The 25,645-nt window shown below is 37.5% G+C and overlaps 1 protein-coding gene across 1 annotated transcript; it reads right to left on the reverse strand.

Moving 5' to 3' along the window:
* Nucleotides 1-1,636: 1,636 nt before the first annotated feature.
* On the reverse strand, nucleotides 1,637-25,280 carry LYPLAL1 (lysophospholipase like 1). The gene is made up of 5 exons (XM_065743294.1): nucleotides 25,163-25,280; nucleotides 21,297-21,396; nucleotides 12,503-12,672; nucleotides 2,870-2,985; nucleotides 1,637-2,288 (listed from the first exon to the last, which is right to left on the reverse strand). The coding sequence occupies exons 1-5, from the start codon at nucleotides 25,278-25,280 to the stop codon at nucleotides 2,049-2,051; spliced, it is 744 nt and encodes a 247-aa protein (XP_065599366.1). The 3' UTR covers nucleotides 1,637-2,048.
* Between the last annotated feature and the right edge of the window lie 365 nt (nucleotides 25,281-25,645).

Here is a 25,645-nt window from a genome sequence, read left to right on the forward strand (position 1 = left end):
TTCCCAAAACGTTCTTAATTTTGAAGTCACTCAATCTCTGAGATTTGGGATCCCTTTACAGCATATGCCTAACACATTTCCAATCTTATGCCATGATGCATCTCTTACTTGGCATTTCACTCAAAGGCTGAGGAAGATGGAAGAAAATGGACTAACTGGGGACCTTGTTGCTCTCCTAGAGTGTCATGAAACATAGACCTTAATTGCTTCTTAGATTACACCAAGAGAACAAACTAAAATGTATTTGCAATTATCAAGAATGAAAAACAAAACAAAACGCCATAAGAACTGTTTGACCTGCTAACAATTTCTAAACTGTTTTACTCTCTGCTTTTGGCAAGTTTCTTGTAAGGGGGCTTTAACAATCTCCCATCCAGCCTCACTGTTCACCAAAACAAATTAGCACCTCGCACTACCAGAGTTTCAAAGAGCTCCAAGTAGAAACTGCAGGAAGAGCAGAAAAAGGTGAAAAATGTAAATGATGCACCATCAGTCAAATGTTAGAACTGTACTTGTGAACAACTGTAATTAGAGTTGGGCCAGGGTAATGTTAGCTCAGCTGCTTCTGAACACACCTGTTTCAATTTAATTTGTAATAATTAAGAAGCCTAGGGCACCAGGAAAAAACACTTTTCAGTTACTGTTTCAAATAGAGTTTTCATGTGCTATTTAAAAACCTGTTTTTCAGAACAGACTGCTGAGTTGCTAACGCTAGCAAAATGAAATAAAGGAAAATATTTTTAGCAGCAGGAAGTTGTTACTTGCTACTGCCAATTACATGCCTTGTACTTGAACAGTGACATTTTTTCCCCTTTGCTTATTCTTCAAGATAGGTAAAAGCTGGCTTAGGGCTCCATGCATGAGAATTTGAACAAAACTTAGTCCCCTGGAGCTGGCCGACACTTCTGGAGCTATAGCCAATACTGGCAACAATCCGCTATGACAGCAAACAACAGTGTCCTAGATCCACTCCTCAGAAAAGGGGGAAGGAGAAGATTAAGCAAGAGACTTGAATGTATTGATTTTGGCAAAAGGTTGAATACCTTGTCATGCTAATAAAATTACTGAATTTGGGGAGGAGAAATCAGGGCAGAAGGGGAGAAATGAAAAAAAAAAAGCATAAAAATTACATAAGAATATTTATGCTCTGAGTTAATTTATCAAGCTGACACAAAGATGAATCATCCACCATTAAAATGGACACAAGGTTTCTTTATATCACAATTATTATTTACAGCTCCTCTAAATGTTCATGGAGGAGTCAAGTATCCGCATCTTTTAATTTAAAATGTGATCTTGTAAGCCACAATAAAACTGTTGGCAAAACTAAGTTTCTACAGGAATAGTGCCCAAAGAATGATATCTTCAAAAACAGGATATCTTACCAGTAATCGTGGCACTTTTAAAAAAACAAAACCAAAACCCGACAGGGAGAGAGAGGGTTCAAAGACCTCAGGTAAAAGTAGATCTCTAACACCACAATGATACAAAGTAATACCAAGAGCCTGTGGATAGACAGACACTTGCTACTTGTGACTGCTTTGAAAACCGCATCACAAAGAGCATTATTTTTTTTGAGGTAACATACAACTCTGCTTTGATACGATTCTCATGGAGCCAACACCGTCCCCTAGGTCAAATTGTGCATGGGAAGGTTTAGGTCCATTATCTAACAACTGCTCTCTGGTCTACTTCTATGCCAGTGCATGCTACCATACCATTGTACACTTTCCTACCTCAGAACAGAAAGAAGAAATACATATCTCAAATAGGCAACTTAGCTTTCTTAATATTTTTTTTTATAATTTAAGGAAGTTTTAGATACTATCAGTCATTACATTCCATAGACTGAAAAGGAAGCATATATAAAAAACTGTACAAGAAAACAAAAAATCCATATGATAACGTGGCTGTTAGTAGCCAGCACCATCATGTCACTACTTAACTGTACTCTATAGAATAGAACAGTATCTTCCTGAAAGAGTGCTTATATAAACCGTACAATCTTAAACCCACAAACAACAGAAAGCAAATGAAAACTACATATTTTATTCATTTGACTTTCCTGCTTCAATAGGCAACTTCTTTAGAATCCAGGTTTTCAGTTCTTCTATTTCAGTTCTGTTTAACTCATGATTGAGGTTTGGAAAAGTACGAAGAGATGTTGATACTCCCAGTGACTTCAACATCTTGTTAGTTTCTTCACCCCAAGAATACAGAACTAGTTGATCAGCAGTTCCATGACATTGAAATAATTCTGGAAGAACACTTTCATTACTTTTCAAAGCCTAGAAGGAGAAGAAACACTGTGAAACCATAAATTTTCAAACAATACCTACAATTACATACTGAATTAACATAATAGTCCAATTTACTAATCTGCCTATTCATGCAGATATTGTACTGTCTCCATAAAAGCAAAGAAAATACAGCCAGAAAAAACCTGCACTTCAAGTTCCAGTGGTAAGTCTTGACTAATGATGAGGCTGTAATTTGAGTTCCTCTCCAAATAAGAGAAACAAAAGAAATTCGTGGCAGCAGATGGAGCCAATGAGTATTGCAATTCACTATAGATGTAACTTTCTTCGAAAATTTATGAGGACTCCTAAAACTATTGAGAACTTATAAAGGATTTCATGGGTTAGTTCACCTTCTACATTGACTTACTTTACCCTGTACTGTCTGTTCAAAAAGCAACAAAGCATCATTTTAAAGCCTTATTTCTCTAATATTCTGCTTACCTATTTTTAGAAAATTTGAGAATATTAATCTAATACCTCAGATGAAGAAACACACTATACTTGATTTTAATTGCCATGAATTCCTTAAGCAAAGCAATGTCACCATAAAAAAAAATTCACACACTCACCTCATAAACAGCAGAATCTTTATTGAGAAAACTAGAGAGTGCGAAGACTCCTGCCAGATCTTGATGAAATCTATATGCTAAATGCATTGCCATTCCACCTCCCATTGAAAAGCCTCCTACGATGCAACAAGAGAAACAAATATAGGATTTTACAATACATTTGTAAGCTAGCTCACAGAACATCTTGTATTGTAACTGGAAGATTTGGCTTGACATGCATAGAAACTTTCCTACAAACACTAGACTAATCCAAACAAAGCAATAAACTTCTGTCACACAACAGTATTTTTAATTTCTAATCCATTTGTGATCAGAATTACTACTGAATTCTTGTTTCTTCTTTCTAGTTACTGTCATCTTCTAGTCTTGAGGTGAATATGGCCAAAACTGTAACTGAAGTATCTCAACATAATATCAGGGAAAAAGAAGAACACACAGTCTGGAAGATGACTAGAGTCTGGCATTCCTTTGTAAACATGTCCCTCAACTGAATCACTAGAGTTGTATCTTCAAGCTAGGAGATATACCTGGAATCCCATAGCTATGCACTGGGGAGCTAATAAAACCCTGATACTTATCTCTGGTAAATAAAGGCAGGATCTGCTGTTTAAACTGAAGTTTGATTTCAAGGGCAAAGTTAAAACTAATATGCCTAAGTCCTCAGTAACAGTTCAGAAATACAGGTAAGCTGAAGAACGCGTGAGTAAGTAAATCCAAAACACTTCAGAAACTTCACAAAAGGTCACACCACCTGAAATTTTGAAGAAACTCATCTTCACAAAAATACTGAAAACATCACTGCAAGCCTTCCACCTGCATCATCACTTCCCAACAGACATGTTCTTTCATTCCTATCAGGATTCAACAATGAAAAAACCATGTTGCAAAAGACTCAGAGTAATACCCAAAATTTTAACACCACTGGCCTCACATTCATGGAGAGAAAAATAAAGCCTGTGGAAGTATCTACAAACACAGCAAGTTACACAGCTATCACATAAGCAACACTATGTATGGAGCTGAGTATTTCTGTATTCTCTTCTGTGAAACCTCCCTCTTCTGATCATTCTGAATGACACTATTATGTCAATCCTCTGCAAGAAGCACTTACATTGGAATCATTTACAAATAAATGCAGATTTGCTTTGTCCACACAGAAAATGAAGCCTGTTATAAATGTTTTTGAATACAAAAAAGTTTGCATTGAAAACTCATTACTAGTTTGTAAATGATTTAATCTTAAATTTTGTACTGAGTTAGTCACAGTCTGGCAACTCTATCTGCAATTACTCACCAGCAGTCTTTGACAATGCAGTCACCTTCTGTTTAGAAGAATATTAGGTAATGGTTCTTTCTTGTGGCTCATACTACTAAAAGAAAAATGTAATGCAAAGGACAACTAGCTCTTTGAAATTGGTCTTTCAGGAGAAAACCTGAATTTTATCACTTAACACCACAATAGTCACTGATCAAACCATACAGTAAATACTTCGAAACAATTTGAACAAACATTTGGAGCTGGAGGCAAATCTCAGCTACAAGTAGTAAGACACTACAAATCTAAGTTTGACTTAACACTAAAAAAAGTTACTGACTGCACATACTTCTATAGGAATTCAGTTTTCAGATTAAGGAAACTGAAGAGGCATTATACAAATATTATAAGATATAATACATGAAGTTTTAGAACATAAGCATAGCAGAGAAGTACAAGATGCTCACGTGCACTTATGATCTCTCATATAATATAACTAATACATAGATCTTACAGCATTGTTAAGAAGATCATTGTGAATTAATCAGGATCAAAAATGACAAGACAGCATTTTGACTTTAGCTAGGCAAGACCTTCTAGAGACAACTGTATGTGTCAGTAAATAGGCTGCACAAAGTTCAGAATTTACTTGCAGGTTTTTACAGAAAACCCGCACTCAATTTCTACCTTTTTCACCCCATAGCTATTTTTAAAGATGTGTGATCAATGATTAAAAAACATAATTATAAAAAATAGCATTTCTCCTTCTGGATGTCATTTTGGGAAAGCATTAAACCATTTGCATTAAGCTTCTAATCACCATGCCTGCCTTACAAAAGAGGTTTAGGCACGGGCTAAGCATCAGCACATACAAAACAGACTCAGTTCAGTAGAGCACATTTTTCCAGCAAAGAAACTTCACTCAAGCATGCATTTATGACCTCAAATCTGCTTCCATGAATAAAGCTCCCTCATTTGCTTTGCTAATTAAGAAAGATTTCTTGCTAATTCCAAAAGATTTGTTGAAGTCAAAGTGTCTTCACACTTCCAAATTAAAGAATGTGAATCAGAAGGAAACTCCCAAGATGTACTTTATTAATAACAAAACATTCTTGTCTGGAATGGCATGTGTAACAATAGCAAGTCAACCCCGACCATATGGTGACATAACAGAGAAGAGAAAATGAATTGCTAGTATGAGATTTATTCATGCTTGGAAAAAATAAAACAAACTTCCATTGTCACTTCCACTTTCCAGTGATAAAATCATTTTAGAGCTTATACATAACCTTAAGAACTTCTGAAATGTAAAGATATTTGTTGCATAAAGCCTTGAACTCGCTTGCACTACGAAAGTTGATTTCTATTAGTTTTCTCATTATTTCTACCAGTTTGAAATGATAATGTGATTTGTGATGGCACTTCAATATTACGTTCAGGAAACCAAACATTTATCTACTATCACACTTCAGTTCTAGTCATTTATATTTGGTAAAACAACATTTGTGCTTGTATACAAGAAAATGAAAAAACATTATCTAGTGCAAAAGTTTACTTTTCCCCCGCCTGTCAAGCATCCTGCACACAGGAGAGAATGTTAACTGCCTTCTCCCCTGCACTGCATTTAGTACCTGCAATGACTCAATTCCCAGGTTCAGAAAGCTCTTTAGGTTTTCCTGTGGGAAGGAAAACTTAAACAGTTACAATATTGCTGATTGTTTCTTGATTTATAAATCTGACTGTAAAGCCATAAAAATGTTTTGAATTGAAAGGGACTTTTATCATCCAGTTCCAACTTCCTGCTCACAACATCAAATTCCACATAGCCCCATCCAACCTGGCCTTGAACACTTCCAGGGATTGGACATCTACAACTTCTCTAGGCAACTATTTTACTAACAACTAAGCTAAATCTACTTTAGTTTAAAGCCATTACTTGTATTTCTCACTAGACTCTGATAAAATTCCCCCCCATCTTCCTCGTAAACCCTTAGAATCATATGAAATAACAGACTAGCTTGTGGTTCCAACCTCCCAAGTTTGTGATAGTCCAAGAGCTCCTTGTTTAACCATACAGGCTTCCTGGACTTTCCAACTTCCGCTTTGTTAGGACTCAACACTCCTGAGTTTGGAGGAGGTGATCCTTGAACAGTAACCAGCTTTCTTGCACTACTCTTCCCTCCAGAGCTTTGTCACACAGGATTTGACCAAACGTATCTGATGAAGCCAAATTATGCTCAAAATTCCAGGATTGCAAGCTTGTTATAAGCCCTTCTCATTGACCAAAGAATCTTGAACTATTTCATGGCCACAGAAGCTTCCCTTGAGCTTCACATTCCCCACAAGTCACACTTCAGTGAGACTAAGGCCCAGCACAGCACCTTTCCTCATTGGTTCCTCTATCACTTGGAGAAGGAAGCTATCATCAACACATTCCAGAATGCCTTAATCATTTCGTTAAACATAATGATCATAGGGATTTACAAAACAGTGAACCAGCTCATTTTCAGGTGCTTCCAGTATGATTTTTAAAAAAGCGATTAAAGCTGTAAAAATCACAGTGGCAGGAAACGATCTTAATCATTAATCACACTCAATTCTGATCACATCCAATTAATTACATTAATTCTGACATCTGCAGAAAGTACAGATCTGCTATTTGCAGAGAGAAGGCATGAGCTCCTCTTGCATGAATTACTGTTGTAGAATTAGAAACTAGTTCATTAGAGCACAGCAGCAAAAGGAAAACTGGCTAAGACCAGACTTTTATGATAAGGACACAGATTTGGAGGTAGGAGTAGGTTTTGAAGTGCTTATTTTAAAAGGCATTATTTCTTTTGTTTCTCTAATAGAGATTTTTCACCTTCTCTGCATTTCTTCAAATTTGTCAGTACAGCTCCGGTAACAAAGTGGCAAGAGATGAATGTCACAGCCTCTGCACCAGCGCTGTGCAATCAGAGACAATTACCCTTCTGTTCTACCAGGGTACAACAGCAGCAGTAATTGCCTTTGCCCATTCTGTTATCATCACAACATATTACAAGCTCTTGCCTAGTTTTCTTTTTGTTTTCATAGCATTTTTCATTCTCCATTTCTCCTTTTTGAAATTTCAACTTACAGTTGTTTTAATCAGTTTATTATCATGATTTTTCCCTAAAGCTACATTTCAGCTTACTTTCTACTCTCCCTAAAGACTTTCAGTGATTTACCTTCTATTAAGGGTAAAAGCAAATCCTTGTTCTACACATCAACTGCAAAGAAGCTGACTTTCTGTTCTGACCTTCCTTTTTCCATACATGAATGGAAGTATTATATACATTTAACAGTGCTCATATATGAATATCAGAGAAGAGTAGAAATATGCCAGTGAAACAGCACATTCCCTTCTCTTTAAAAGTCCCAGAACACTGCTCCTATGTAAGTGCTTCAACATGTACTTTGTCTCAAGTGAATTTCCTCATATCAGCCGTTTTCTCCTTTTATTTTTGGAACTTCACTAAATGTTAAACTCACAAACTAACAGAGCTGAAGTGAATGCTTTAGAAGGGAATGCTTTAACCCCAACAACATTTTTATTCTGTTTGTTACTCACTGCCTTTACAAGAACAAAGACAAATTCCCTTGACTGGCTCAGCCACTCCCTCTTCTCCGGAATAAGTTTGCTATTCAACTTTCTCATTATAAAAAACAAAACCCAGCATGTCTGAATGCATATTTAAGTGACAAGAGTGTTACTACTTTCTTGTAAAAAGTATATAGTGTTTCTGAATCATCACCTCAGTTAAACAATAATCTAGTTACCATTGTTCAACTGAAGTAGGTGGTAGAAGAGAACATAAGCAGTCAACATTCAGAATAAGAAGGAAAGCAAAAGCCATTCAGTTTCAAATGAGTTTTCATTCAGATGCTACTCTACAAAAGCTGAGGATCTAGCCATACCTCAAATGTGTTCATGGTTGTTTCTAAGGATGACAACATAGCCCTCCTGCTACACTTGGCTGTAGCTTTTGCAGTCAGCTCAGTTTTGTAATATTGAGGTTGATTTCTGAAACACCTATATCTGCAGACCACATAGCCCATGTATGCATTTATGGCACTCAGCTTAGACACATGCACCTCTTCTCCCTCCACCTGGCTATAACCAGCAGAAAGGGGAAAGAGGCATGATGACAGAAAATAGTTTAATACCAACACTGCTCTGACCAAGAGAAGCTTTAATTTACTTTACATGAGGTGCAGAAGAGGAGTACCTCTGAGGCTGAGAATGAAAGAAGGGAAGAAAATTAAATGGAAGAGCACTACAGAAAAAAGATATTCACCCATCATTAAACTTGCATTAAGAAAACTGCATTAAGAAAAATGAATTTAGAAAACTTGCTCTCCAACTCCTGTCATTTATCTCTCAGCTTTGCCTGCTACTCCCATCTATACATTTTTATTACCTAATACCTTTGCTTATTCCATGCAACCTGGTAAACTTGTGAACTCATCTGGAATGATAAGCCTTCTCGCCTTTCAATTTTCCTTTTTAAAAAAGGAAGCATTATTTTGTTTCTCTGCAGAAACTATCAGAGTCTCTGCAGTACTATCTGTGACTCAAACACCAAACCTCCAGCAAATATGTGCTGTGCTGCTCGCAGTAGTAGTAGTTATCTTCTGTAAAACAGAGGACCTTAAGAAGAATTATAAACGAGACAGCATTAACACAGTCTACTGGGAAAGGTTTAAAATAGAAAAAACAGGAGAATGATTCTAGGTTGTTGTAGGAAAGTTGTAACTTGAGATCTTTTAGAAAAACAGACAGAAAAGCAATGGTAAGGATTTGCTTAAGTAGCACTGAATCTGCACTGACATATGAAGAAGGATTAGAGAACTTGACATTGTTAAACCTCTCCCTTCTGTGACCTCATAGGCACAGTTGTGAAGTAAGTGCATGTCAACGTGCACTCCAGCATGTCTTGAAGTAGTTTGCACTCTAATGAATTATTGTTGATTTTCATCTTCTCATATTTACAGAATCTTCTCTCTGTGAAGTCAAAGCAAAGTTTTTTCCTCCCTAACCTATTTTCACACACAAAGACGGAAATGTTAATATTTGCAAGAGGCACAGGACTTTCATGTTACTTCCACCATGGTTCAGTAGCTGTGTAAGAAGTCTAGCAATAAACAACAGTGGTTGTGTGTCTTGTTATTGTTACAGTACAAGGGGTCAGAAACTTGTGTGTGTGTCTTTTGGCACCCAGTCAAATCTACAGGGCTGTTACTGAAGGTTTATTTTCACTGGCTGCTTACACAAGTGACTACAGGTGGCAGAGCCTGATGTGCTTGGATCAGCAATTCTGTGCTACACAAAAAGTGACCTGTAAAGTAGGGAAGTGCTAAATCAAGAACAGTGAAGAGAACAAAAAGATGGACTTTCACTGAAACATAGTTGACAAAAGCAAACCCTCTACAGTTATGCTCCAAATGGAAAGCGTCTATTTCTATCAAGCATCAGCATATTCATGAGTAGGACAGTTTAAATATTTGGCATTTTCTACAAAATGTCATTTTATAGTACACCATCACTCTGGAAGTAGTTAAACACAAAACAAAAAAAAGACCCATCACCACCTGAAAACTAACTCAGTTTTAAGTAGAAAATGAAATACTGTCTCACATTTTAAAATGCTATTTGCTCAACTAATTTAACAATGAATTCAGAGATATATACAGAAGAATCACAACCAACTTTTTAGAAGGGGTACTATCAAAGCTCTAAGAGTCAGAGCCTGACTCATTTTTATCACACTCTTATCTTCAAAAACAAGTAACTTACAAGGCTATTTACAAGAAGTTTCAGCCAGGAAAACCAGAAAAGTAACTCAAAGGGATTGTTTAGCTAGAAATTGATTTCCATTACCAAATTCAAAGCATGATATGATTATTTTGAATAATATTACAATCAGAGCCTTTCTCCTTACAAAGTCAGAGGAATAAAACCCTTAATGAATAAGAGATTTATTTCTTCAGAAGACTTCTGCATTGGCACAAAAGCAATGCAAACTACCAGGAAAAGAACAGGCAGATGAGCTGTGTACCACTGCACACCGGTTGATTTTAAGAACAATTTATCCACTTCCAGTGAATTAAACAATTTAGATCTTTTCTTTAGAAGTAGAATTGGTACAAGTGCAGCTTTTAAAAACTAAGTTACTGCAATGTTTTTATTGAAGTAGAAAATGAGAGGCACAGCATAATTTGACTTCAACCTTAGTTTTAGGGTTCGTCTCTACAGGCAGCTGCCTTTGGATTTTAGAGCTAACTGTGCTACCCAAAGTAATAACAGAGACTAGTTTCCCTCAGGATACATGATCTTACTGTGCCCACAGTCTTCAGCCTGGTGGAAAGTTTGATTGCTCCAAAAGGATAATCATCCCCTAGAACACCAGATGACAGGTTGCTCACTTCCATTGTGCCTACCTTGCTTCCCCCTTCCTGCTTTCTTAACACCTAGCTTGCCATCATCTAACAACACCTGACACTCATCCTCAGCCTGTAATTTCTAGTCCACTATTCTATATAAAACTATAACCTTCAATCTTGTTAGTCTCCTCATACTTATTTTGTTTTCTTTCCACTCATTAAAACACCCACTTACTGCAAAATAGAAACTCCCACAACCCAGCTCTCTATAACCCTTTAATAACTATCTCATCCCCTGTAACTCTCCTCCCTGCTCATGTAACTGCTCTTAGCTTCTGTGATGTACCTGAAAAGGACCTCTGCTTCTCTTCAGACTGTTTTCAAGCCTCCAGTCCCCTTCTTGTATATTTAAGATATTCCCATTACAGGTTTTATAGACAAGTGCAAATGGATTGAGTACATATTCATAATTAACCAGTAGCGTCACATTCTTTTGATGAAAAATGTTATAAAGCTATCTAGTGCTTTAATAAGCAATGCCAGAACACATTGAACTATTTAACAAAGGCCTATCTAAAACTACCAATTTCATTACGCTGACTCTCACTGACATTAAAATCAACCTTAACTCATAGAACCCTCACAGGGTCTCTTAAGCTTCATTCTCCATTGCATACCATGCTAGTTATCCATTAAAACCAGAAGGCACAAAGTTCTTATGGCAGTACACTAAGACTTGCATAGCCACAAGTGACAACTTTCCACTAGTTATTTTTTTTTAATATATATCTCTGCAGGCTCCTCACCTCTATACTCTGGTTGGAACTGGTTCAGGGCTGCCTTATTTTGTTTGTTGCATGAAAACTAGATTCACTAGGATGAAGCATCTGTTACACAGGAACAACACCTTACTTTAGAAGCCTGACACCAATGTTCTTCAGAGCGAGGAAAATGTGTGCCTTTATTTTACAGATGAGGAGTGCAAGCACAGAGACAGACTTCCAAATACATGCTGAAGCAATTGGTGCACGTCAACCTTACTCTTTTTTTTTTTCTTTCCACAAGTTTCAAACACTTTACACTGCAGTCTATTACTGATTCTGAGGGCTACAGAGTAAGAAGGAAAACCCTAACAGCAAACTGGATCTGTAAACAGGACATCTCTCAGCTCATCCTATGAAAAAGCACCTGCACTTCTTCAGCTGTTTCCAAACCAGCAGGTATAACACAGGAAAGAGAGATCAAAGACTGAGCTGAAAACCATCCAAAACAATGCATTCCACAGCCAAGGCAATAAGCCAGAAAGGGAAAGTAAACAGGCCTTCAAAGAGAAACACTGGGCTGGACCAAGAAAACATGTAGGCTGAAGGGTAGTGGCTTCACCATGCGGGAGCTTGATGGCATGACTCACTTGGCCATAAATTTTAAAGTTCCCACATTAGGAGTTTTTTCCCCAACCTGAAATAGTTTGTGGTCTAGGGATAGGACAAGGAGCCAAGGACTCCTGAATTCTCACTCACTCTCTCATGCAGGCTACTCCTTTGGCCTCAACTTCTGTGCCTCGATATCCCGCTACCTATTTCACAGAACTGCTGTGAAAGCCACTGTGAATATTAAGAGAGACAAATGAAATAGGTCAACTAGCGCATCATTTGTTGTCAAGTGTAAACCTTGATAGTTAATATGCTACCTCTGTACTCTCCAAAATACAAGCCTCTTCAGCAAAGCATGCCAAAAAGTACACCTTACCACCCATTAAAATGGCTAGAAGCAAAAGGCATGTGTTTTCCTTTGCTTCCAGTATAGTGCTGCTCACTATGTTTTAAATTACGATTACAAACGATCATCTCAAATTCACATAGAAGTTATTTAGCAACAACAAGACAGTCTCATGGGCTTTTAGAATTAAATAATTTCAAAGTAGATGAACAATTAGAAGCATTAAAACAAGTACATTAAATATGAAGTCTTACCTATTAGTATCCTGTCCTTTCTGATGCCATTTTTCATCTCATAATTGATCAAATCTGTAAGTCCTTGGCACATAGAGTCAATACTTTCAATGTGTTCTGGACAGTCATTAGATATTTTATATCTGTCAAACCACACAGTGGAAGAGGCTCCCTTCATAGGTGTATAAGGCCTAGAGCAGTGAAAGGAAAGGAAACAAATGATTAATAAAGCATAAGATGAAAAGCTGTCAACTTAACTGGTGAATAAAAGTAATTTGCTATTGTCCAGCAAAGGAAAGAAGGAATGTCTTTCAGCAATAATTCATTTCATCCCCAATCACTTTTCATTTCTCTGCATTCAAAAGACTGCTCTTCAAGAGTGAAGAAGGCATTTGGCAGCTGTATAAAATGAACTGACTGAAACTTTCAGCGTCAAGGTTGATCGGTTCAGTTAAACATTATTAATCCTAACTCTGTCAAGAGGTTCTTAACTCCAAAGCTGGGATTGAAATCCCCCAGGGAATAGGACAAACTTAAGTAGCTGCTGTACAAGGCAATTTTGAAAGAACTATTGCTATGTGATTCTTGAAATTAACAGTAGATGCACATTATGAGCCTTCAAGTACTTTTAAGACATTTTTTCTGTTCATTTTTCTTCTCAAATAAACACAGTCATCTTCACCTTAATAAGGTAGGTTTCTCAGAAGTAACTGAAAGAAATGCCATGCCCTTACTGGTTGGTGGACAGATAAATTAAAGGCACAACAATCTTTTTTTCATCTCCATAAAAACATTAATCTGACAACACAATATTAAGTACTACCTAAAACTAACAATAATGAAAGCTCCAATTGAAAGCAGCCTTTTTGTTTATTTTTAAATAAAGAAGATAGAGTTCTGAAAGCCCAAGAAAAGTGATCCAACTACCCTGCAGTGGTTTCACAGTTTAATACCAAAGATCTTGCTTTGAGATCAATACTTCAGCTTAAAACCAAGCCCCCTAAAACCTTTAATTGCGATATCTAATCAGGGGTACATACTTCATATTTACTTAAGTTTAGGTGAGCTCAGATCAGATTACAATCACTGCCTACAGTCAGCTTTTGATAAATCTGTCTGGATGAGAACCCACTGAAAAGCTAATGCTGACTTCTGCGTTCTTGATTTTTTCAGTACTAGGATTGAACAAAAACACAACTAGCCTAAAATGAGAAAAGCACTATTTCAATTACTCTTAATGAGATAATGAATTCTGCCTTTATTAATACTATAGATTTCATACATTTCATATGTCAATGCCTACTTCTAAACCACAAATACTGCCACTAGCTGAAGTATGCAAAAAAACTGAATACTGTTTGCGCTACTCAGTCATACAAGCAAATAATGAGAGAACAGATTGTGTCCTACCAGGTGCTGTGAATATGACATACATAAGATCCATGCCTAAAAAGCTGTTAAGCCAAGTATAAAGAAAGGCAGCAAAGAGCAGGCAGGTACACAGAATGCACTGTTTCAACTACTGGAGCACAGCCTGTAAAAATCCGAACAATCCACTGATACTCAGGATGGTCAACTTCAGTTGAATGTGTAACTTAGGCCATACCTCGTTTGCTTCATTCAAAACTAACTATGTACTTCACCACCAGAACTAACATACATATTTAAATCAGTCCTTACTTGTCCTTTAAAAATGCATAGCTACTAAATTTAAGGAAATACAGTGAAAATAATTCATATACCCAATAAGCTGAACATGAATGAAAAAAATGTTCTTTTAATTCCCTAGCATTAAGGCTGTATCCAGGACTGTTCCCAAATGAATCCATCAACACCAAAAAACAAGGTTATAAAATTTCTAATTTGCTTACCAGTTTCTAAGAGTACCCACTCTAGTCAGAAACACCAACAACAGTGAAATCAATGGATTCTCTGGAAGTCTCTTGGGCAAAGTGCTGTACAGACTAAGCACTTAAACAATTTAATTATAGGCTTTAGTTTCTCACTTTTACTGCTGTCCTGGTAAAAATGCTTAGCAGTCAGAGCTAGAATGCTTTATTCACTTGTAAAATCAGAGTAACACATACACGTGTTAGATGTGTACGGTTATAGTATTATGACAGGAGGTTGACCAAGGACTTCCATGTAATGAAGATGTTTTATTTCATGGAAAATACATATTACAAAAAAATTAAAACATATTTCCCCTTGAATGAAAGACCATTTAGAGCCAGTACTAAACCCATGATGACATTATAGTGCCTGATCAGAAGTTAAAACTTACGACTTCTACCTGCTGTTTTTGCAAGTTATTCAGTGAAACAGATGAAAAACTAATGTGCCCTAATCCCAGAGTAAGAGACCCCCAAGCAAACAGAGGAGATTCTTTCAGCTGTTCAAAAACATCCATGCAACCACTCTTGACTTCTCAGAAATACATTGAGAATAACTTTTACATAAAGTTGGGATGTAAGATTTTTTTTATTGGTTCACCCAACTGGCACATCTGTTTTAGTCATTCACCTTGTTCTTTATATAAATCTCTTTATTAGCTGGCACACTAAAACTCAGACATTACCACGGTAAACAAATATGCTTGGCATGGAACCATCTGTACAGCTCCAAGAATACAGCATAACATTTTTTCATACAATTAAATCACAAAAGAAAAAATCCTATGTTAAACGGACACAAGAGATTGGACCAAAATACACAAAAGCAAAGAAATAGACTGGAGTGAAACCTTCATCTATTAAGCTAAGTACGTGGTCAACTAAGGACAGCGTCAAATCAAATGATCACTAAAGTTTGGATTCTCTGCTATCCTAAATACAAACAAAACTTTCTAACATTATTCCCATTTTTTTTTTGTACCTTAATTTTCTTACACTTGCTGAATGGTAGTAAAAATAATTCCACACCCTGAAACACATGCTTTGGCGATTCTGAACACAAATACACAGACCAGTCCACAAATAAAGGAACAGGTGTTTTGTTTGTTAACCTGTAAATTGCAGTCCTTGTCAAACATTAAGTTACAAGATACAAAAGCATAAGACAAGACTGCTAGCTACTTTCAACAAGAAGTGCTGAGTAGCAGACAAGCACATTGATAAACAACAGATATTTCACCAACTCCTCCTCTTGATGCAGTTCGATCACTGTCTTTACAACCAATACTCAGGTCACCTTTCTAATAGTCACATGAAATACAGACCACTGGGGACGTATCAAGGCTTTCTTTTGAAGTTCCAGAAAGAACTTCTGGATGTGTGAGACAGAACTGAGAATCTATAGTGAAGTTAGGCTTCAAGGTTCAAAGAAAGATGCTCCAAAAGTTTTGAAATCCTTATTTTTGCTTCCTTCCCAAATTCATCTTTCAGTTAGGAGGCACAGAGTCACATAAGACATTGTAATGTTGTCTTTTGGAAGCCTACACATCCCTTCAAGAAAAGTCTACAGAGACCAGTGTCAGATTATTCAAGATGTAGAAGCAAGTCTTGACTCTGCTAAAGCTGCTTTCATTTGGGAAAAAAAAATAAAAGCCATTCAATCTTACTCCCTAGCCCCGAATTCTGTTAGTGTAATCTCACTGCTGATACTAATACACCGTAACAAAATACCTGGTTCTCTACCTCCTGCAAGTCAGTAGTGAGATTCAAAAGCAGAGTTCGCTTTTGAATCTCACTGTCAACTTGAAGCTGAAAGAGAATTTGTTAACAAAGAAAAAAAAAGACAGGAGGTAGAGGGCAGAGAATCAACATATTCAAATCAGAAGCATTATTCAGAGATTCAGTCCAAGTTATATCTTATGCTAAATCTGAGGTTCAACACAGCTTAACAATGAGGCTTTACAGTATGGTAACTGCATAAAATGTGCCAGAAATTCAAACAGCTTCAACAAGTACACACACAAAAAAAAGAGTAATCTCCACAAGGAGTAATTCCATCTGTTCAACAGAACATCCTGTGCCTCTTCACTCAACCACATCAGTGTAAGTGCAAATGCTTTTAAAACAGTTGTTCTGAAGAGCTGCTGCCTTCGATTGTAACAATTGAGCAAATACATAACAGTTACCTGAAGAAACAATCCTTTGATTTTTGTTACTTGTGACAACCGTTTCCCATTCAAAACAAATCGAACTTCAAACGTGGCTGACATAAAACTCAGCTCAGCAGATCAGACAGATTTTTATTTACTCATTTTTTAAATGTTTTACCTTTTTTTCCTGGGGGTGGAGGGGATGTCATCTGTGGGGAATTTGTAAAAATCAGAAAAACATCAATAACACTGTGGATGATTAGACTGTAAATGACCTTTCCCACCCATGGGGAAGCATTACACGTATGCATATCCATGTTTTCCTCATCTAACAGAAGGGGAGAAATAAAAGGAAGACATGAAAGTACACTGGGATAAGCTTCATCATTATCATGCACAATAAGATCAATTCCTCAATAGAAGGAGACAAAAGAACTACCTCATGGCACCAACCAAAACCTTCCATTTGTCATTTAAAATTCCTCTTATAAAAGACAACTTTGTGTTAAATTTATGAATGAGGTTAGGGCCCGCAAAAGTGAGGGATTAATAACACTCACTTGAGCCAAGCATAGTATGATAGGCACCATGCACACTCCCCTACACAGCTCTGCCAATCCATCTCAAGTCTGACCTGCAGTACCCCTGCTGCTTTTCCAGTCTTAGGCCTCTCACTAGCAGAGACTGCCAATGGTGCTGAACGGTGCCAAACTGTCTGGTGGTTTTGCAATATAGCCAAATGGGGACTACGAGGAGATGAAACTAATTTCAACCCGTGAGCAGAGATGCAAACCTAGGTGAAAGGATGGAGACCAGTATACATAACATAGCAGCCACAGTCTTAGCGACAACAGAAATTAGAATACACTGAAAAAAAAAATACACAAACTCCACAAAGAATTGTTGGCCATAGAAAGGTATGTTGAGTGAATGTCAGAAGGATCCACAAAATAGCCTGAGCAGTATTTATAGTTTACTTTTCTGACTTGCAAAAGAAGACTGTCAGAATGGAATGCTAGACAATGCAAAGAATCTTTGACCTAGATTTTTTAAGGGAATTATAGAAGGTAAGGTATACTTATTAAAACAAGTGAAGCCTAAACGATTTTAACTTCTCCACGTTAGCTCTTGCAATGCCAATTTAAACTATCGTTTTCTATTATATAAAAAAAAAAAGGTTAAACTGGGTAGCATTCAGTTCTGATTTAGAAACTCAATAGAAACCTAATGTTTAAGTTGCAGTCATAGCAGCTGAAACAGTATTTAAAGCTGTAGTCATCCTGACCCAAATAAAAAAAAGGAAACCCTTTCCTTTAAAACTATTACTGTAGACGTGGCTTAAAGGATTGCATCAGCTACTAGGGCTACAGTTTGAGATCCCACGTTTTAATTAGAAGTCATACAATAGCATGACAAAGAAGAAATACAATTCTGTTGTTATCTTCAGCAAGTTAAATCTATATACATTAGCAGTGGTCTTGAAAAACAGCTAAAGATGATAGAATAACCTTCTAAAATAAAACATCTATTGATTTTCTATAACCCTATTACCTATGTGACAGAAAGCAAAAAATTCTCTAAGAAAAATCTGGAAATTTAAGTTTGTAAAGCAAGTCGCTTGAAAAAATCTTCACGTACCACATTCAGGCATTTAATTTCCAAACATTATGCACTTCTAGGTGCCACTATTCTCATTACATCTCATTGAGACTTCAAATCCCTGCATTTTTCCATTTTTTATTTAAGTACACCCTTTACTGTAGGATTTGTTTGTCAATGCAATTTGCTGTTAGAACACCTACATGGCTTCCAAATGCATTCTGTTACTTCTAGTTAGGAAACAGGCAAACTTGAGAAACTTCAAAGCACTCCAAAGTAATGGAGAAAGTACAAAAATGATGCCCACACTTCGTCTGTTTGGGGGATGTAAGTAGGATCATTCTATAGAGCAACCCCAAACTTTATAAAGTGAATGATCAGAGAAAAGCCAGCCTTTAAAAAAGGCTAAAGTCTTTTACAGAGACCTTCAGAGGTACAGAACAATTTTTATAAAACATAGTTCAGAAATGATCCGTTGCTTTTACCCAGATAAAGGAAGAATCCTACCTAGTGTTTGCTGAAATCAAAATGAATCAAATAGAAAACATGTTTTAGAATTCTTCTAGCTTGCATGCTGGGCTGGTTTTCCAAAATAATTTTCAAGTGTACTGACTCTTGAATCAAAAATGTCTGATGCTGTAGTAATAAAGGAAACATATGTGCATCAGTGCTCAGGATAAATTGTAAATAACATTTAAAAATAAAACCCATCTGAGCTCTGCAAAGAACATAAGGTTTAATGTTTTATTGAGAATTTTGAGCCTCCTGTTCAGAACTCTATTTAAGAGCTAAAGAGCCAAATCTAAAGACTTGCCTACCAGCAGAATTTTATCAGTCAAAATTTTGAAGAAGCATTTTCTAACATGCAGTTTATCCTGTGAAAGCCTCTAGCACTTTGCTTATATGAAATCTGCTTTTACTGGCATAACTGCTTTAACACTGTTCAATGTGCATGTGGTAAGCTATGCTAGCAAAGATAGGAGTTTATTATAGATTATGAACTGCTTTCACATTAGCAATATCTTCCCAGAAGAGATTAGCCAAGCAATCCTAGTATGGTCTTGCCTAACCTGAAGCTTTTCTTTGATTTCATCAGTAGTGTAAAAACCTGCTGACAAAGCTTCATGCTCTGCTCCTGAAACTGACAGTGCAGTGGGCAACATTGTGCCATCCAGAGATACTCCTGTTATCTCCTTCAGAGATACTCATCACTGCAGCTTTTCATCAGCATCTGTTTCCAGATCTCAAAAGCTGGATCAGAACCATATGTACTTGCACATATGCAACCACTCACCTGCAGGTACCATTACTGAGGACATCAAATTCCCTGCTGCCTAATGAAGATTTTTCATTTGCTTTTTATGTTAGGATGTTCTAGAACCTGGTTTCACTTTCTGTGGATGGAAGGATAATGTTTAGATAGCATACTAATGGATATGATTTAGTGGGAAATATTGGTGGTAGATGGACAGTTGGACTGGATGATCTTGGAGGTCTTTTACAACCCTGTCGATTGTATTATTCTAAGGAGAAAAATCATTGCAAATATATTTAAAGACACAATGTGCTTGAACTTAATTCCAAAATAACATTGACAGGGTCTGCAAAGACTTCTGCTACTTCTGTTTCAAGCAGTAATACTTCACATCTCATTGTTGTAAAGGGTGGCAAACATTACCATACTTAATGATGTCTGTTTTATTTCATTATGTCAGCTAATGGTGCTTATCAACAACAGAAGGGTCTACATTAATATGCCCAAGCATCATTTATATTGCTGAACAGAGATAGCATGGGTACTTCTAATTCTTTCAATACAAAACTTCTCACAGTTTTGCTAAGAAACACTTCTTGACTGAATCACGCATGGTCTCAACCTACTCTAGAATCAACTAAACATAACCTTTTTTTTTTATACAGATTTTTTAATTATGACGATGTATTTCTCTCAATCTTTTTATACAAGAAATCCAAAGCCTTAAGATAAAAACCATTAATATCCACACTGATGTCACTCCATTGTCTCTGATCTTATAAAATATATATTAATTAATAACCACTATCTGTAGCTATCCAAAAAGCTCCCAGAATAAATGAGAACTACGGACCAAAGAAGCGCAATGGGATGGAAAACTGAAGTACCAACCTCACAGATATGGTCTGAAATGCTCTGGCTACACCTAACACTTGACATTTCATAGGGTATCAAAGCCTCAGCATTTCTCTAGTACTTGCTCTTGACAGGGAAGAAATAGAGCCCATCAGTATGTTTGATTTGACACTGAAAACTCTACCCATAACTTCAGTCTGTCATTAATGAAGTAATGATCACAATCTACAGGCACTCATTCAGTGCCTACTAAACCCAAAAGACAACACTTCAAAGACTTGCCATGGGCTTGATTTTTCTGTAACAGTGAGTATATTCACACCACAATCTCTCAATTGCTTTTCCTGCCTAAGTGGATCAAAGTCAAGGAAAGGTTTTTCATATATTAGTGATTGCCAGATAAGATCTGTTATTATAATTGTTAAAATGCTCCAAGAACCTTCTTCTGACTTTCAGAACACTGTACCTTGAAAGTTCATGTAGAATATCACTATTTCCTTTCCTTCAGCATTCAGCCACACTCTGGCACAGAACTGTAAAGAACTTTAAGCCCCATTACCTTTAAAGAAAACATTTTCCTAACCTAGAGCCACAGACATTAAAAAAAAAGAATGGATATTATGAAAAATTAAGCATATTTGAAATATAAGACTATATCATTAGATAGTTAAATACAGCCATAGATGACTAATTTCTGACCTTTTTGTTTGACCTCCTTAACTCTCACAGTCAGAGGGGTAAATATTTTTATCTGCTTGTGGCATTCCACTGAATACACAAGTGGCAATTACAGCACACACCAGAGTATCTTCTGCTTACATCAAGGAGGTTGAAAGACTTGAGGACAGTACTTGAATGTGACTTAGAAATTGTGACCTACACAAGGTCTTAATTCTTCAGCATTGTAGATACGATGTAGCAATGCACTGTTGAGCTAGATTTTGCCAAAAGGCAAAACATTAATAAGGAAGAAGTATAACAATCCATACCAATACTCACAAGCATAAATTACAGTAGTGGATTAGAATAATTTAATCATACTGTTAAAATATACTAAGCAATACCTGGCAGGAGCTGTTGGATAAATTACTTTTATATGTTGGAAAGCCATGTCTTGATTCAAAATTTGTTTTATCCATGTTCTTGCTCCTTGGCCAGTATCACCTGTAACACACAGAAGAGTACAGAAAGATTTACTCTACATAGTTTACCATCTAATCATAAATTTAATTCTCCAAAGTCCCAACAAAAATGACCTTTAATAACCTCAAATACTCCTAGAAACAGATTCCTCAGGGGGCTCCACAGCATAAGTTTAAGAAATACTTCACAACATCTGGAGGCTGAATACCATCTAATCCAGAACAGGGCCTTACATCTTATTTGCAACATACCTGTTACGGTTTTATGATTTTTGTTGTCATTGATATTCTTAACTCATAGATAGCAAAACATTACCTTACTCACAGATAGCAACAACAACAACAAAAAAGTGGATAATCCAAAAATGAGTTAGAAAAGAAAGTAGTAGTAAAATGTGATTTTCTCTTTTAAGGGGAACAGCATTTTACACTAACCCACTTCAAAACATAGTCAAGCAAGCAAGAGAATCTACACATTTTATTATGCTAACTTCATACAAAGGCTTTAACAGAAATATCAAACACCCCCAACTCTTTGTGAACATGTTTAAGTTTTAAGCCAAACATCAGCAGGCCCCTCAAAGCCAGGTCTGTTTGAAGACTGGTTGAGCTCTACTGTAAGCTTTATTATTAACCATCCAAACTCAGCTTATAGTCAAAATCCCTACAAATAGAAGTGCTATGAACAGATACACAGGGTGAATTCAAATGCAGCATGTGTACCTTTTATATAAATACAGACATTTTCTAGACCTACCTTCACCGGTAGCTTCAAACATAACCAGTCAACTGCCTAAAAATGCATGCACACAGAAGTTTCCAGTAAGTTAAAAGACTGAGTATCCCAGTTCAAAGAATATGGTTTCCAGCAGGCAGTAACAATTTGTAATAATTTCCAATCTAAAAGATCAGTCAGGATTCAGCAAACTGGAATCTCACTTCTGCCACTCATGCCATATTATTTCATTCTTGGCTGAAGTCAAAGACTCCTTCATATTCTCAGACCGCTAATTTTAATTAAGAGTCTTCTCTACTGCTTTATTTCAGATTGATCAGGTTGACCTTAGAACTCTATTCCATGAAGTGACCGAGCCACAAGTTTTCCTAATCCACACGTTCTGCACTCTTTCATGAGTTCCTCTGAAAAATGAGGCAGGAATATACCAACTTATTACTACTACACCAATTATAAAACCCCAATAGACAAGGTTTCCACTTGCTTTACCATTCACAGAAAATTTAGACACTTCACTAAATTTACAGTCAGCACACTTTAGAACTAATAGGAAACGAGAAGGTTCCAAATCCAGCATATTTTTTTCTTCTGTTGAGCATATAACAAAACCATTAAGTTCTGAGCTAAATATCCTGTGCGAGCATAAACAATAGGGCCTCAAAACCAACACAACACATTATTGTGCTATTTTAAATGTTAAAAGTCCAAGTTACATCTTCAACTTGATGCTTCAGAACATAATCCACAGCACCTTGCTTACATGAGTTGTAAGGTCTTCAGCAACATCAGTAGAAGCATCTACAGTTTTTGAAGCTGGTTCGCCAATGAGAAATTAATAAAAGAACTCATTAATTTGACAATGGCTTATTGTACACCAAGAGTTCCCATGGTCCAAATGCTATGCAACCTGCAAGTACTTCTATGCAAAGGTTAAAAAAAAATGTTTTCTAAGAGCAGAATGGAGGAGAAGGAAAGAAAACACAGTGACATCAAATAAACAACAGCATTCCAAAATGTTCCTCTTTGAAGCTGTTCTTAGATGCTAGCATTGTTTATCCTCCTGACCATTACTAAGAGGCAGTCAATTCTGTTTCCAAACCTGAAATAAACGGATGACAGCAATACCATCCTTCTCCCTGCCCTGAAGTAAAACACATTATTTCCCTTTAAAATATCTATTTTCAAATTTTCTTTTAGGATTTGTTATGTAAAGTTGTAAACTTAAAATTATTGTAAGCTTAAACACCTTAAGTTTGATTTACAACTATTTGCGTTCTTTGCTGAGCTACCACCTTACTATTTAAAGTTGAATGTATGGTACCAGAAGTTTTCTAGTTTTTCCCCCCCCCTCACACTATTTCATATTTACATTCTCCACTTGTTACATTTTGGCTGCAGCAAGCATTATTAACAAAATGGATTCATGCCATTCAACTGCCACTTCCCATCACAAGCACCGCATAGAAGGTACCAATTCAGTTTTATACACCAGCCCACAGCAACAGCACTGTGGCTACTTCTGTTTTAAATTCTATCCTGTGGAATTGCTAAACAAAACCAAATAAAAGCACCCTCACACTTACCCCTTGCAAACATTATAACTGGAATCATATTAAAAATGAAAAATTGTAGAGTGCTTTGACCGCATGTGGAACCAACCTCTAACCATAATCTTCCCTTCCTCCTCCAACATGAGAGGAAATTATTTATTTGAGCATTAAAACATTAGCATTAACAAGAGGGCTGAGGACACCTTACCAACTCTCTTTTGCTTTCCTTTTTTGTTTTCTAAAATCACAAAAGTTTAAAAAAGTAATCAAACTGTAAAAAAAAAAATAATAATAAGCACCTATATTACATAGAAAAAAACCAACCAAACAAAAAACAAACAAAAACACCCAAAGCCTACTGTAAGATTGAAGGAGTTAAGCATGTTATCGTGTACACATTACTCAACAGAACAGCTTGCAAAGCTTTGACCTAAAGAAAACCTACTATTTTATTTATTTTAAGTCACATGTCACTTTGTTGCTGTTATTTAACACTAACCTTCAGAATGAACTCTCCCCTCTTACCCTTGGACAGTCTGCTGAAGGCTGGAATCTTCCCAGCAGGTGCCTTACACAGTCTATTAACACACGCTTCTAACAGACTCATAGAATTAGTTGAGTTGGAAGGGACCCTTAAAGGCCAGGTAGTCCAACCCCCTGCAATGAACAGGGACACCTCCAGCTTGTTCAGGGTGCTCAGAGCCCCACACAGCCTAACCTTGGATATCTTCAGGCACCAGACATCCACCTCCTCACTGGGCAGCCAGTCCCACGCTCTAACCATCCTGACTGTAAAAAGCTTCATAGAATCATAGGGGTTAGAAGGGACCTCAAGAGATCATCGAGTCCAACCCCCCTGCCAAAGCAGGTTCCCTACATCAGGTCTTCCTCCGTATATCCAATCTAAATCTCCCCACTTTTAGTTCACAAAATCCATCTCCCCTTGTCCTTTCATAGCAGGCCCTGCTGAGAGTCTATCCCCTTCTTTCTTACAGCTCCCATTTAGACACTGAAAAGGCTGCTCTCAGGTCACCCAGACCCTTGAGATTTCCAGGCTGAACAGCCCCAGCTCTCAGCCTGCCCTCGCAGGTTAGTGTTCCATCCCCTTGGATAAGTTTTGAACGTGCTCCAACAAGCCCACATCCTGTCCTGAGGGCTGCAAACCAGGTGTAACAGAGTAACAAGCGCAGCAACAAAGCCAGCTGAGCAGGTACAGGACAGAACAACACACCAAAACCGACCCAAATACAACAGGAAATTTAGAAAGCCCAAACACGAAGCCCACTCCCCACGCGGGCTCAACCCCACGCTGGCTCCAGGGACTGCAAATTGAAGCTAAAACCCGAAGCCGGATTTCCTCCCTCTCAGTCCCGCCGTGCCCGGCGGCTGCCCCAAATCGGCCAGCCGCGCTCCCGGCAGAACCCCGCTGCGATGGGCGGCTCTCCCAGCCCTACCCAGCGGGCAGCGAGCCCTCGCCCCGCTCCCCGGCCCTAAACAGCCACCTGAGCCGTGCAGGAAGATGAGCGAGGCGGTGTGCCGACCCGCGGGGTACACCACGCTCCTCTGCAGTGCCGCCATGCCCGCCGCTCCCCGCCCCCGCCCGGCCCGGTGCGCATCCATTGCGCCGGCGCAGGGCCGGACCCGGGCGGGCAGGGCTGTGTTGATCCACTCACCACAAAGACAGAGGCTGCGGCGCTGCTAGTATTTTTGTTTTGCTGTTCATCACGTCCACCTACCTGTATTTCTTCATCTTCTCAAACGGTGCCGTCATAGATTTAAAATGAGGTTTCCATAGGTGGCTGTAAGCCTGCTTTCTAGAGCTAATAAAATCTCTCACCGTGCTGCCCCGGTTCAACCTGACTGATGTCCTCACTTTTAATTCAATGCTCTATTTTCACAGTCTATTTATAGAAAATGGTATATCTGTACGGACCCTATATTTAGAAATGCCATATGGCGGACAAACAGTGAGAGGAGTGGGGGCT

Source organism: Cyrtonyx montezumae, unplaced genomic scaffold, assembly GCF_038088225.1.
Source record: "Cyrtonyx montezumae isolate F1298 unplaced genomic scaffold, pur_monq_1.0 scaffold_0, whole genome shotgun sequence".
Lineage (NCBI taxonomy): Eukaryota > Metazoa > Chordata > Aves > Galliformes > Odontophoridae > Cyrtonyx > Cyrtonyx montezumae.

Coding starts and splice junctions, on each gene's coding strand:
- LYPLAL1 (XM_065743294.1), bottom strand. CDS start 25,280: ATGGATGCGCACCGGGCCGGGCGGGGGCGGGGAGCGGCGGGCATGGCG. Junction 12,673..21,296: donor TATCCAACAGCTCCTGCCAG/GTATTGCTTAGT, acceptor TCACTGCTCTAG/GCCTTATACACCTATGAAGG. Junction 2,289..2,869: donor AAGATTCTGCTGTTTATGAG/GTGAGTGTGTGA, acceptor TTCTCCTTCTAG/GCTTTGAAAAGTAATGAAAG.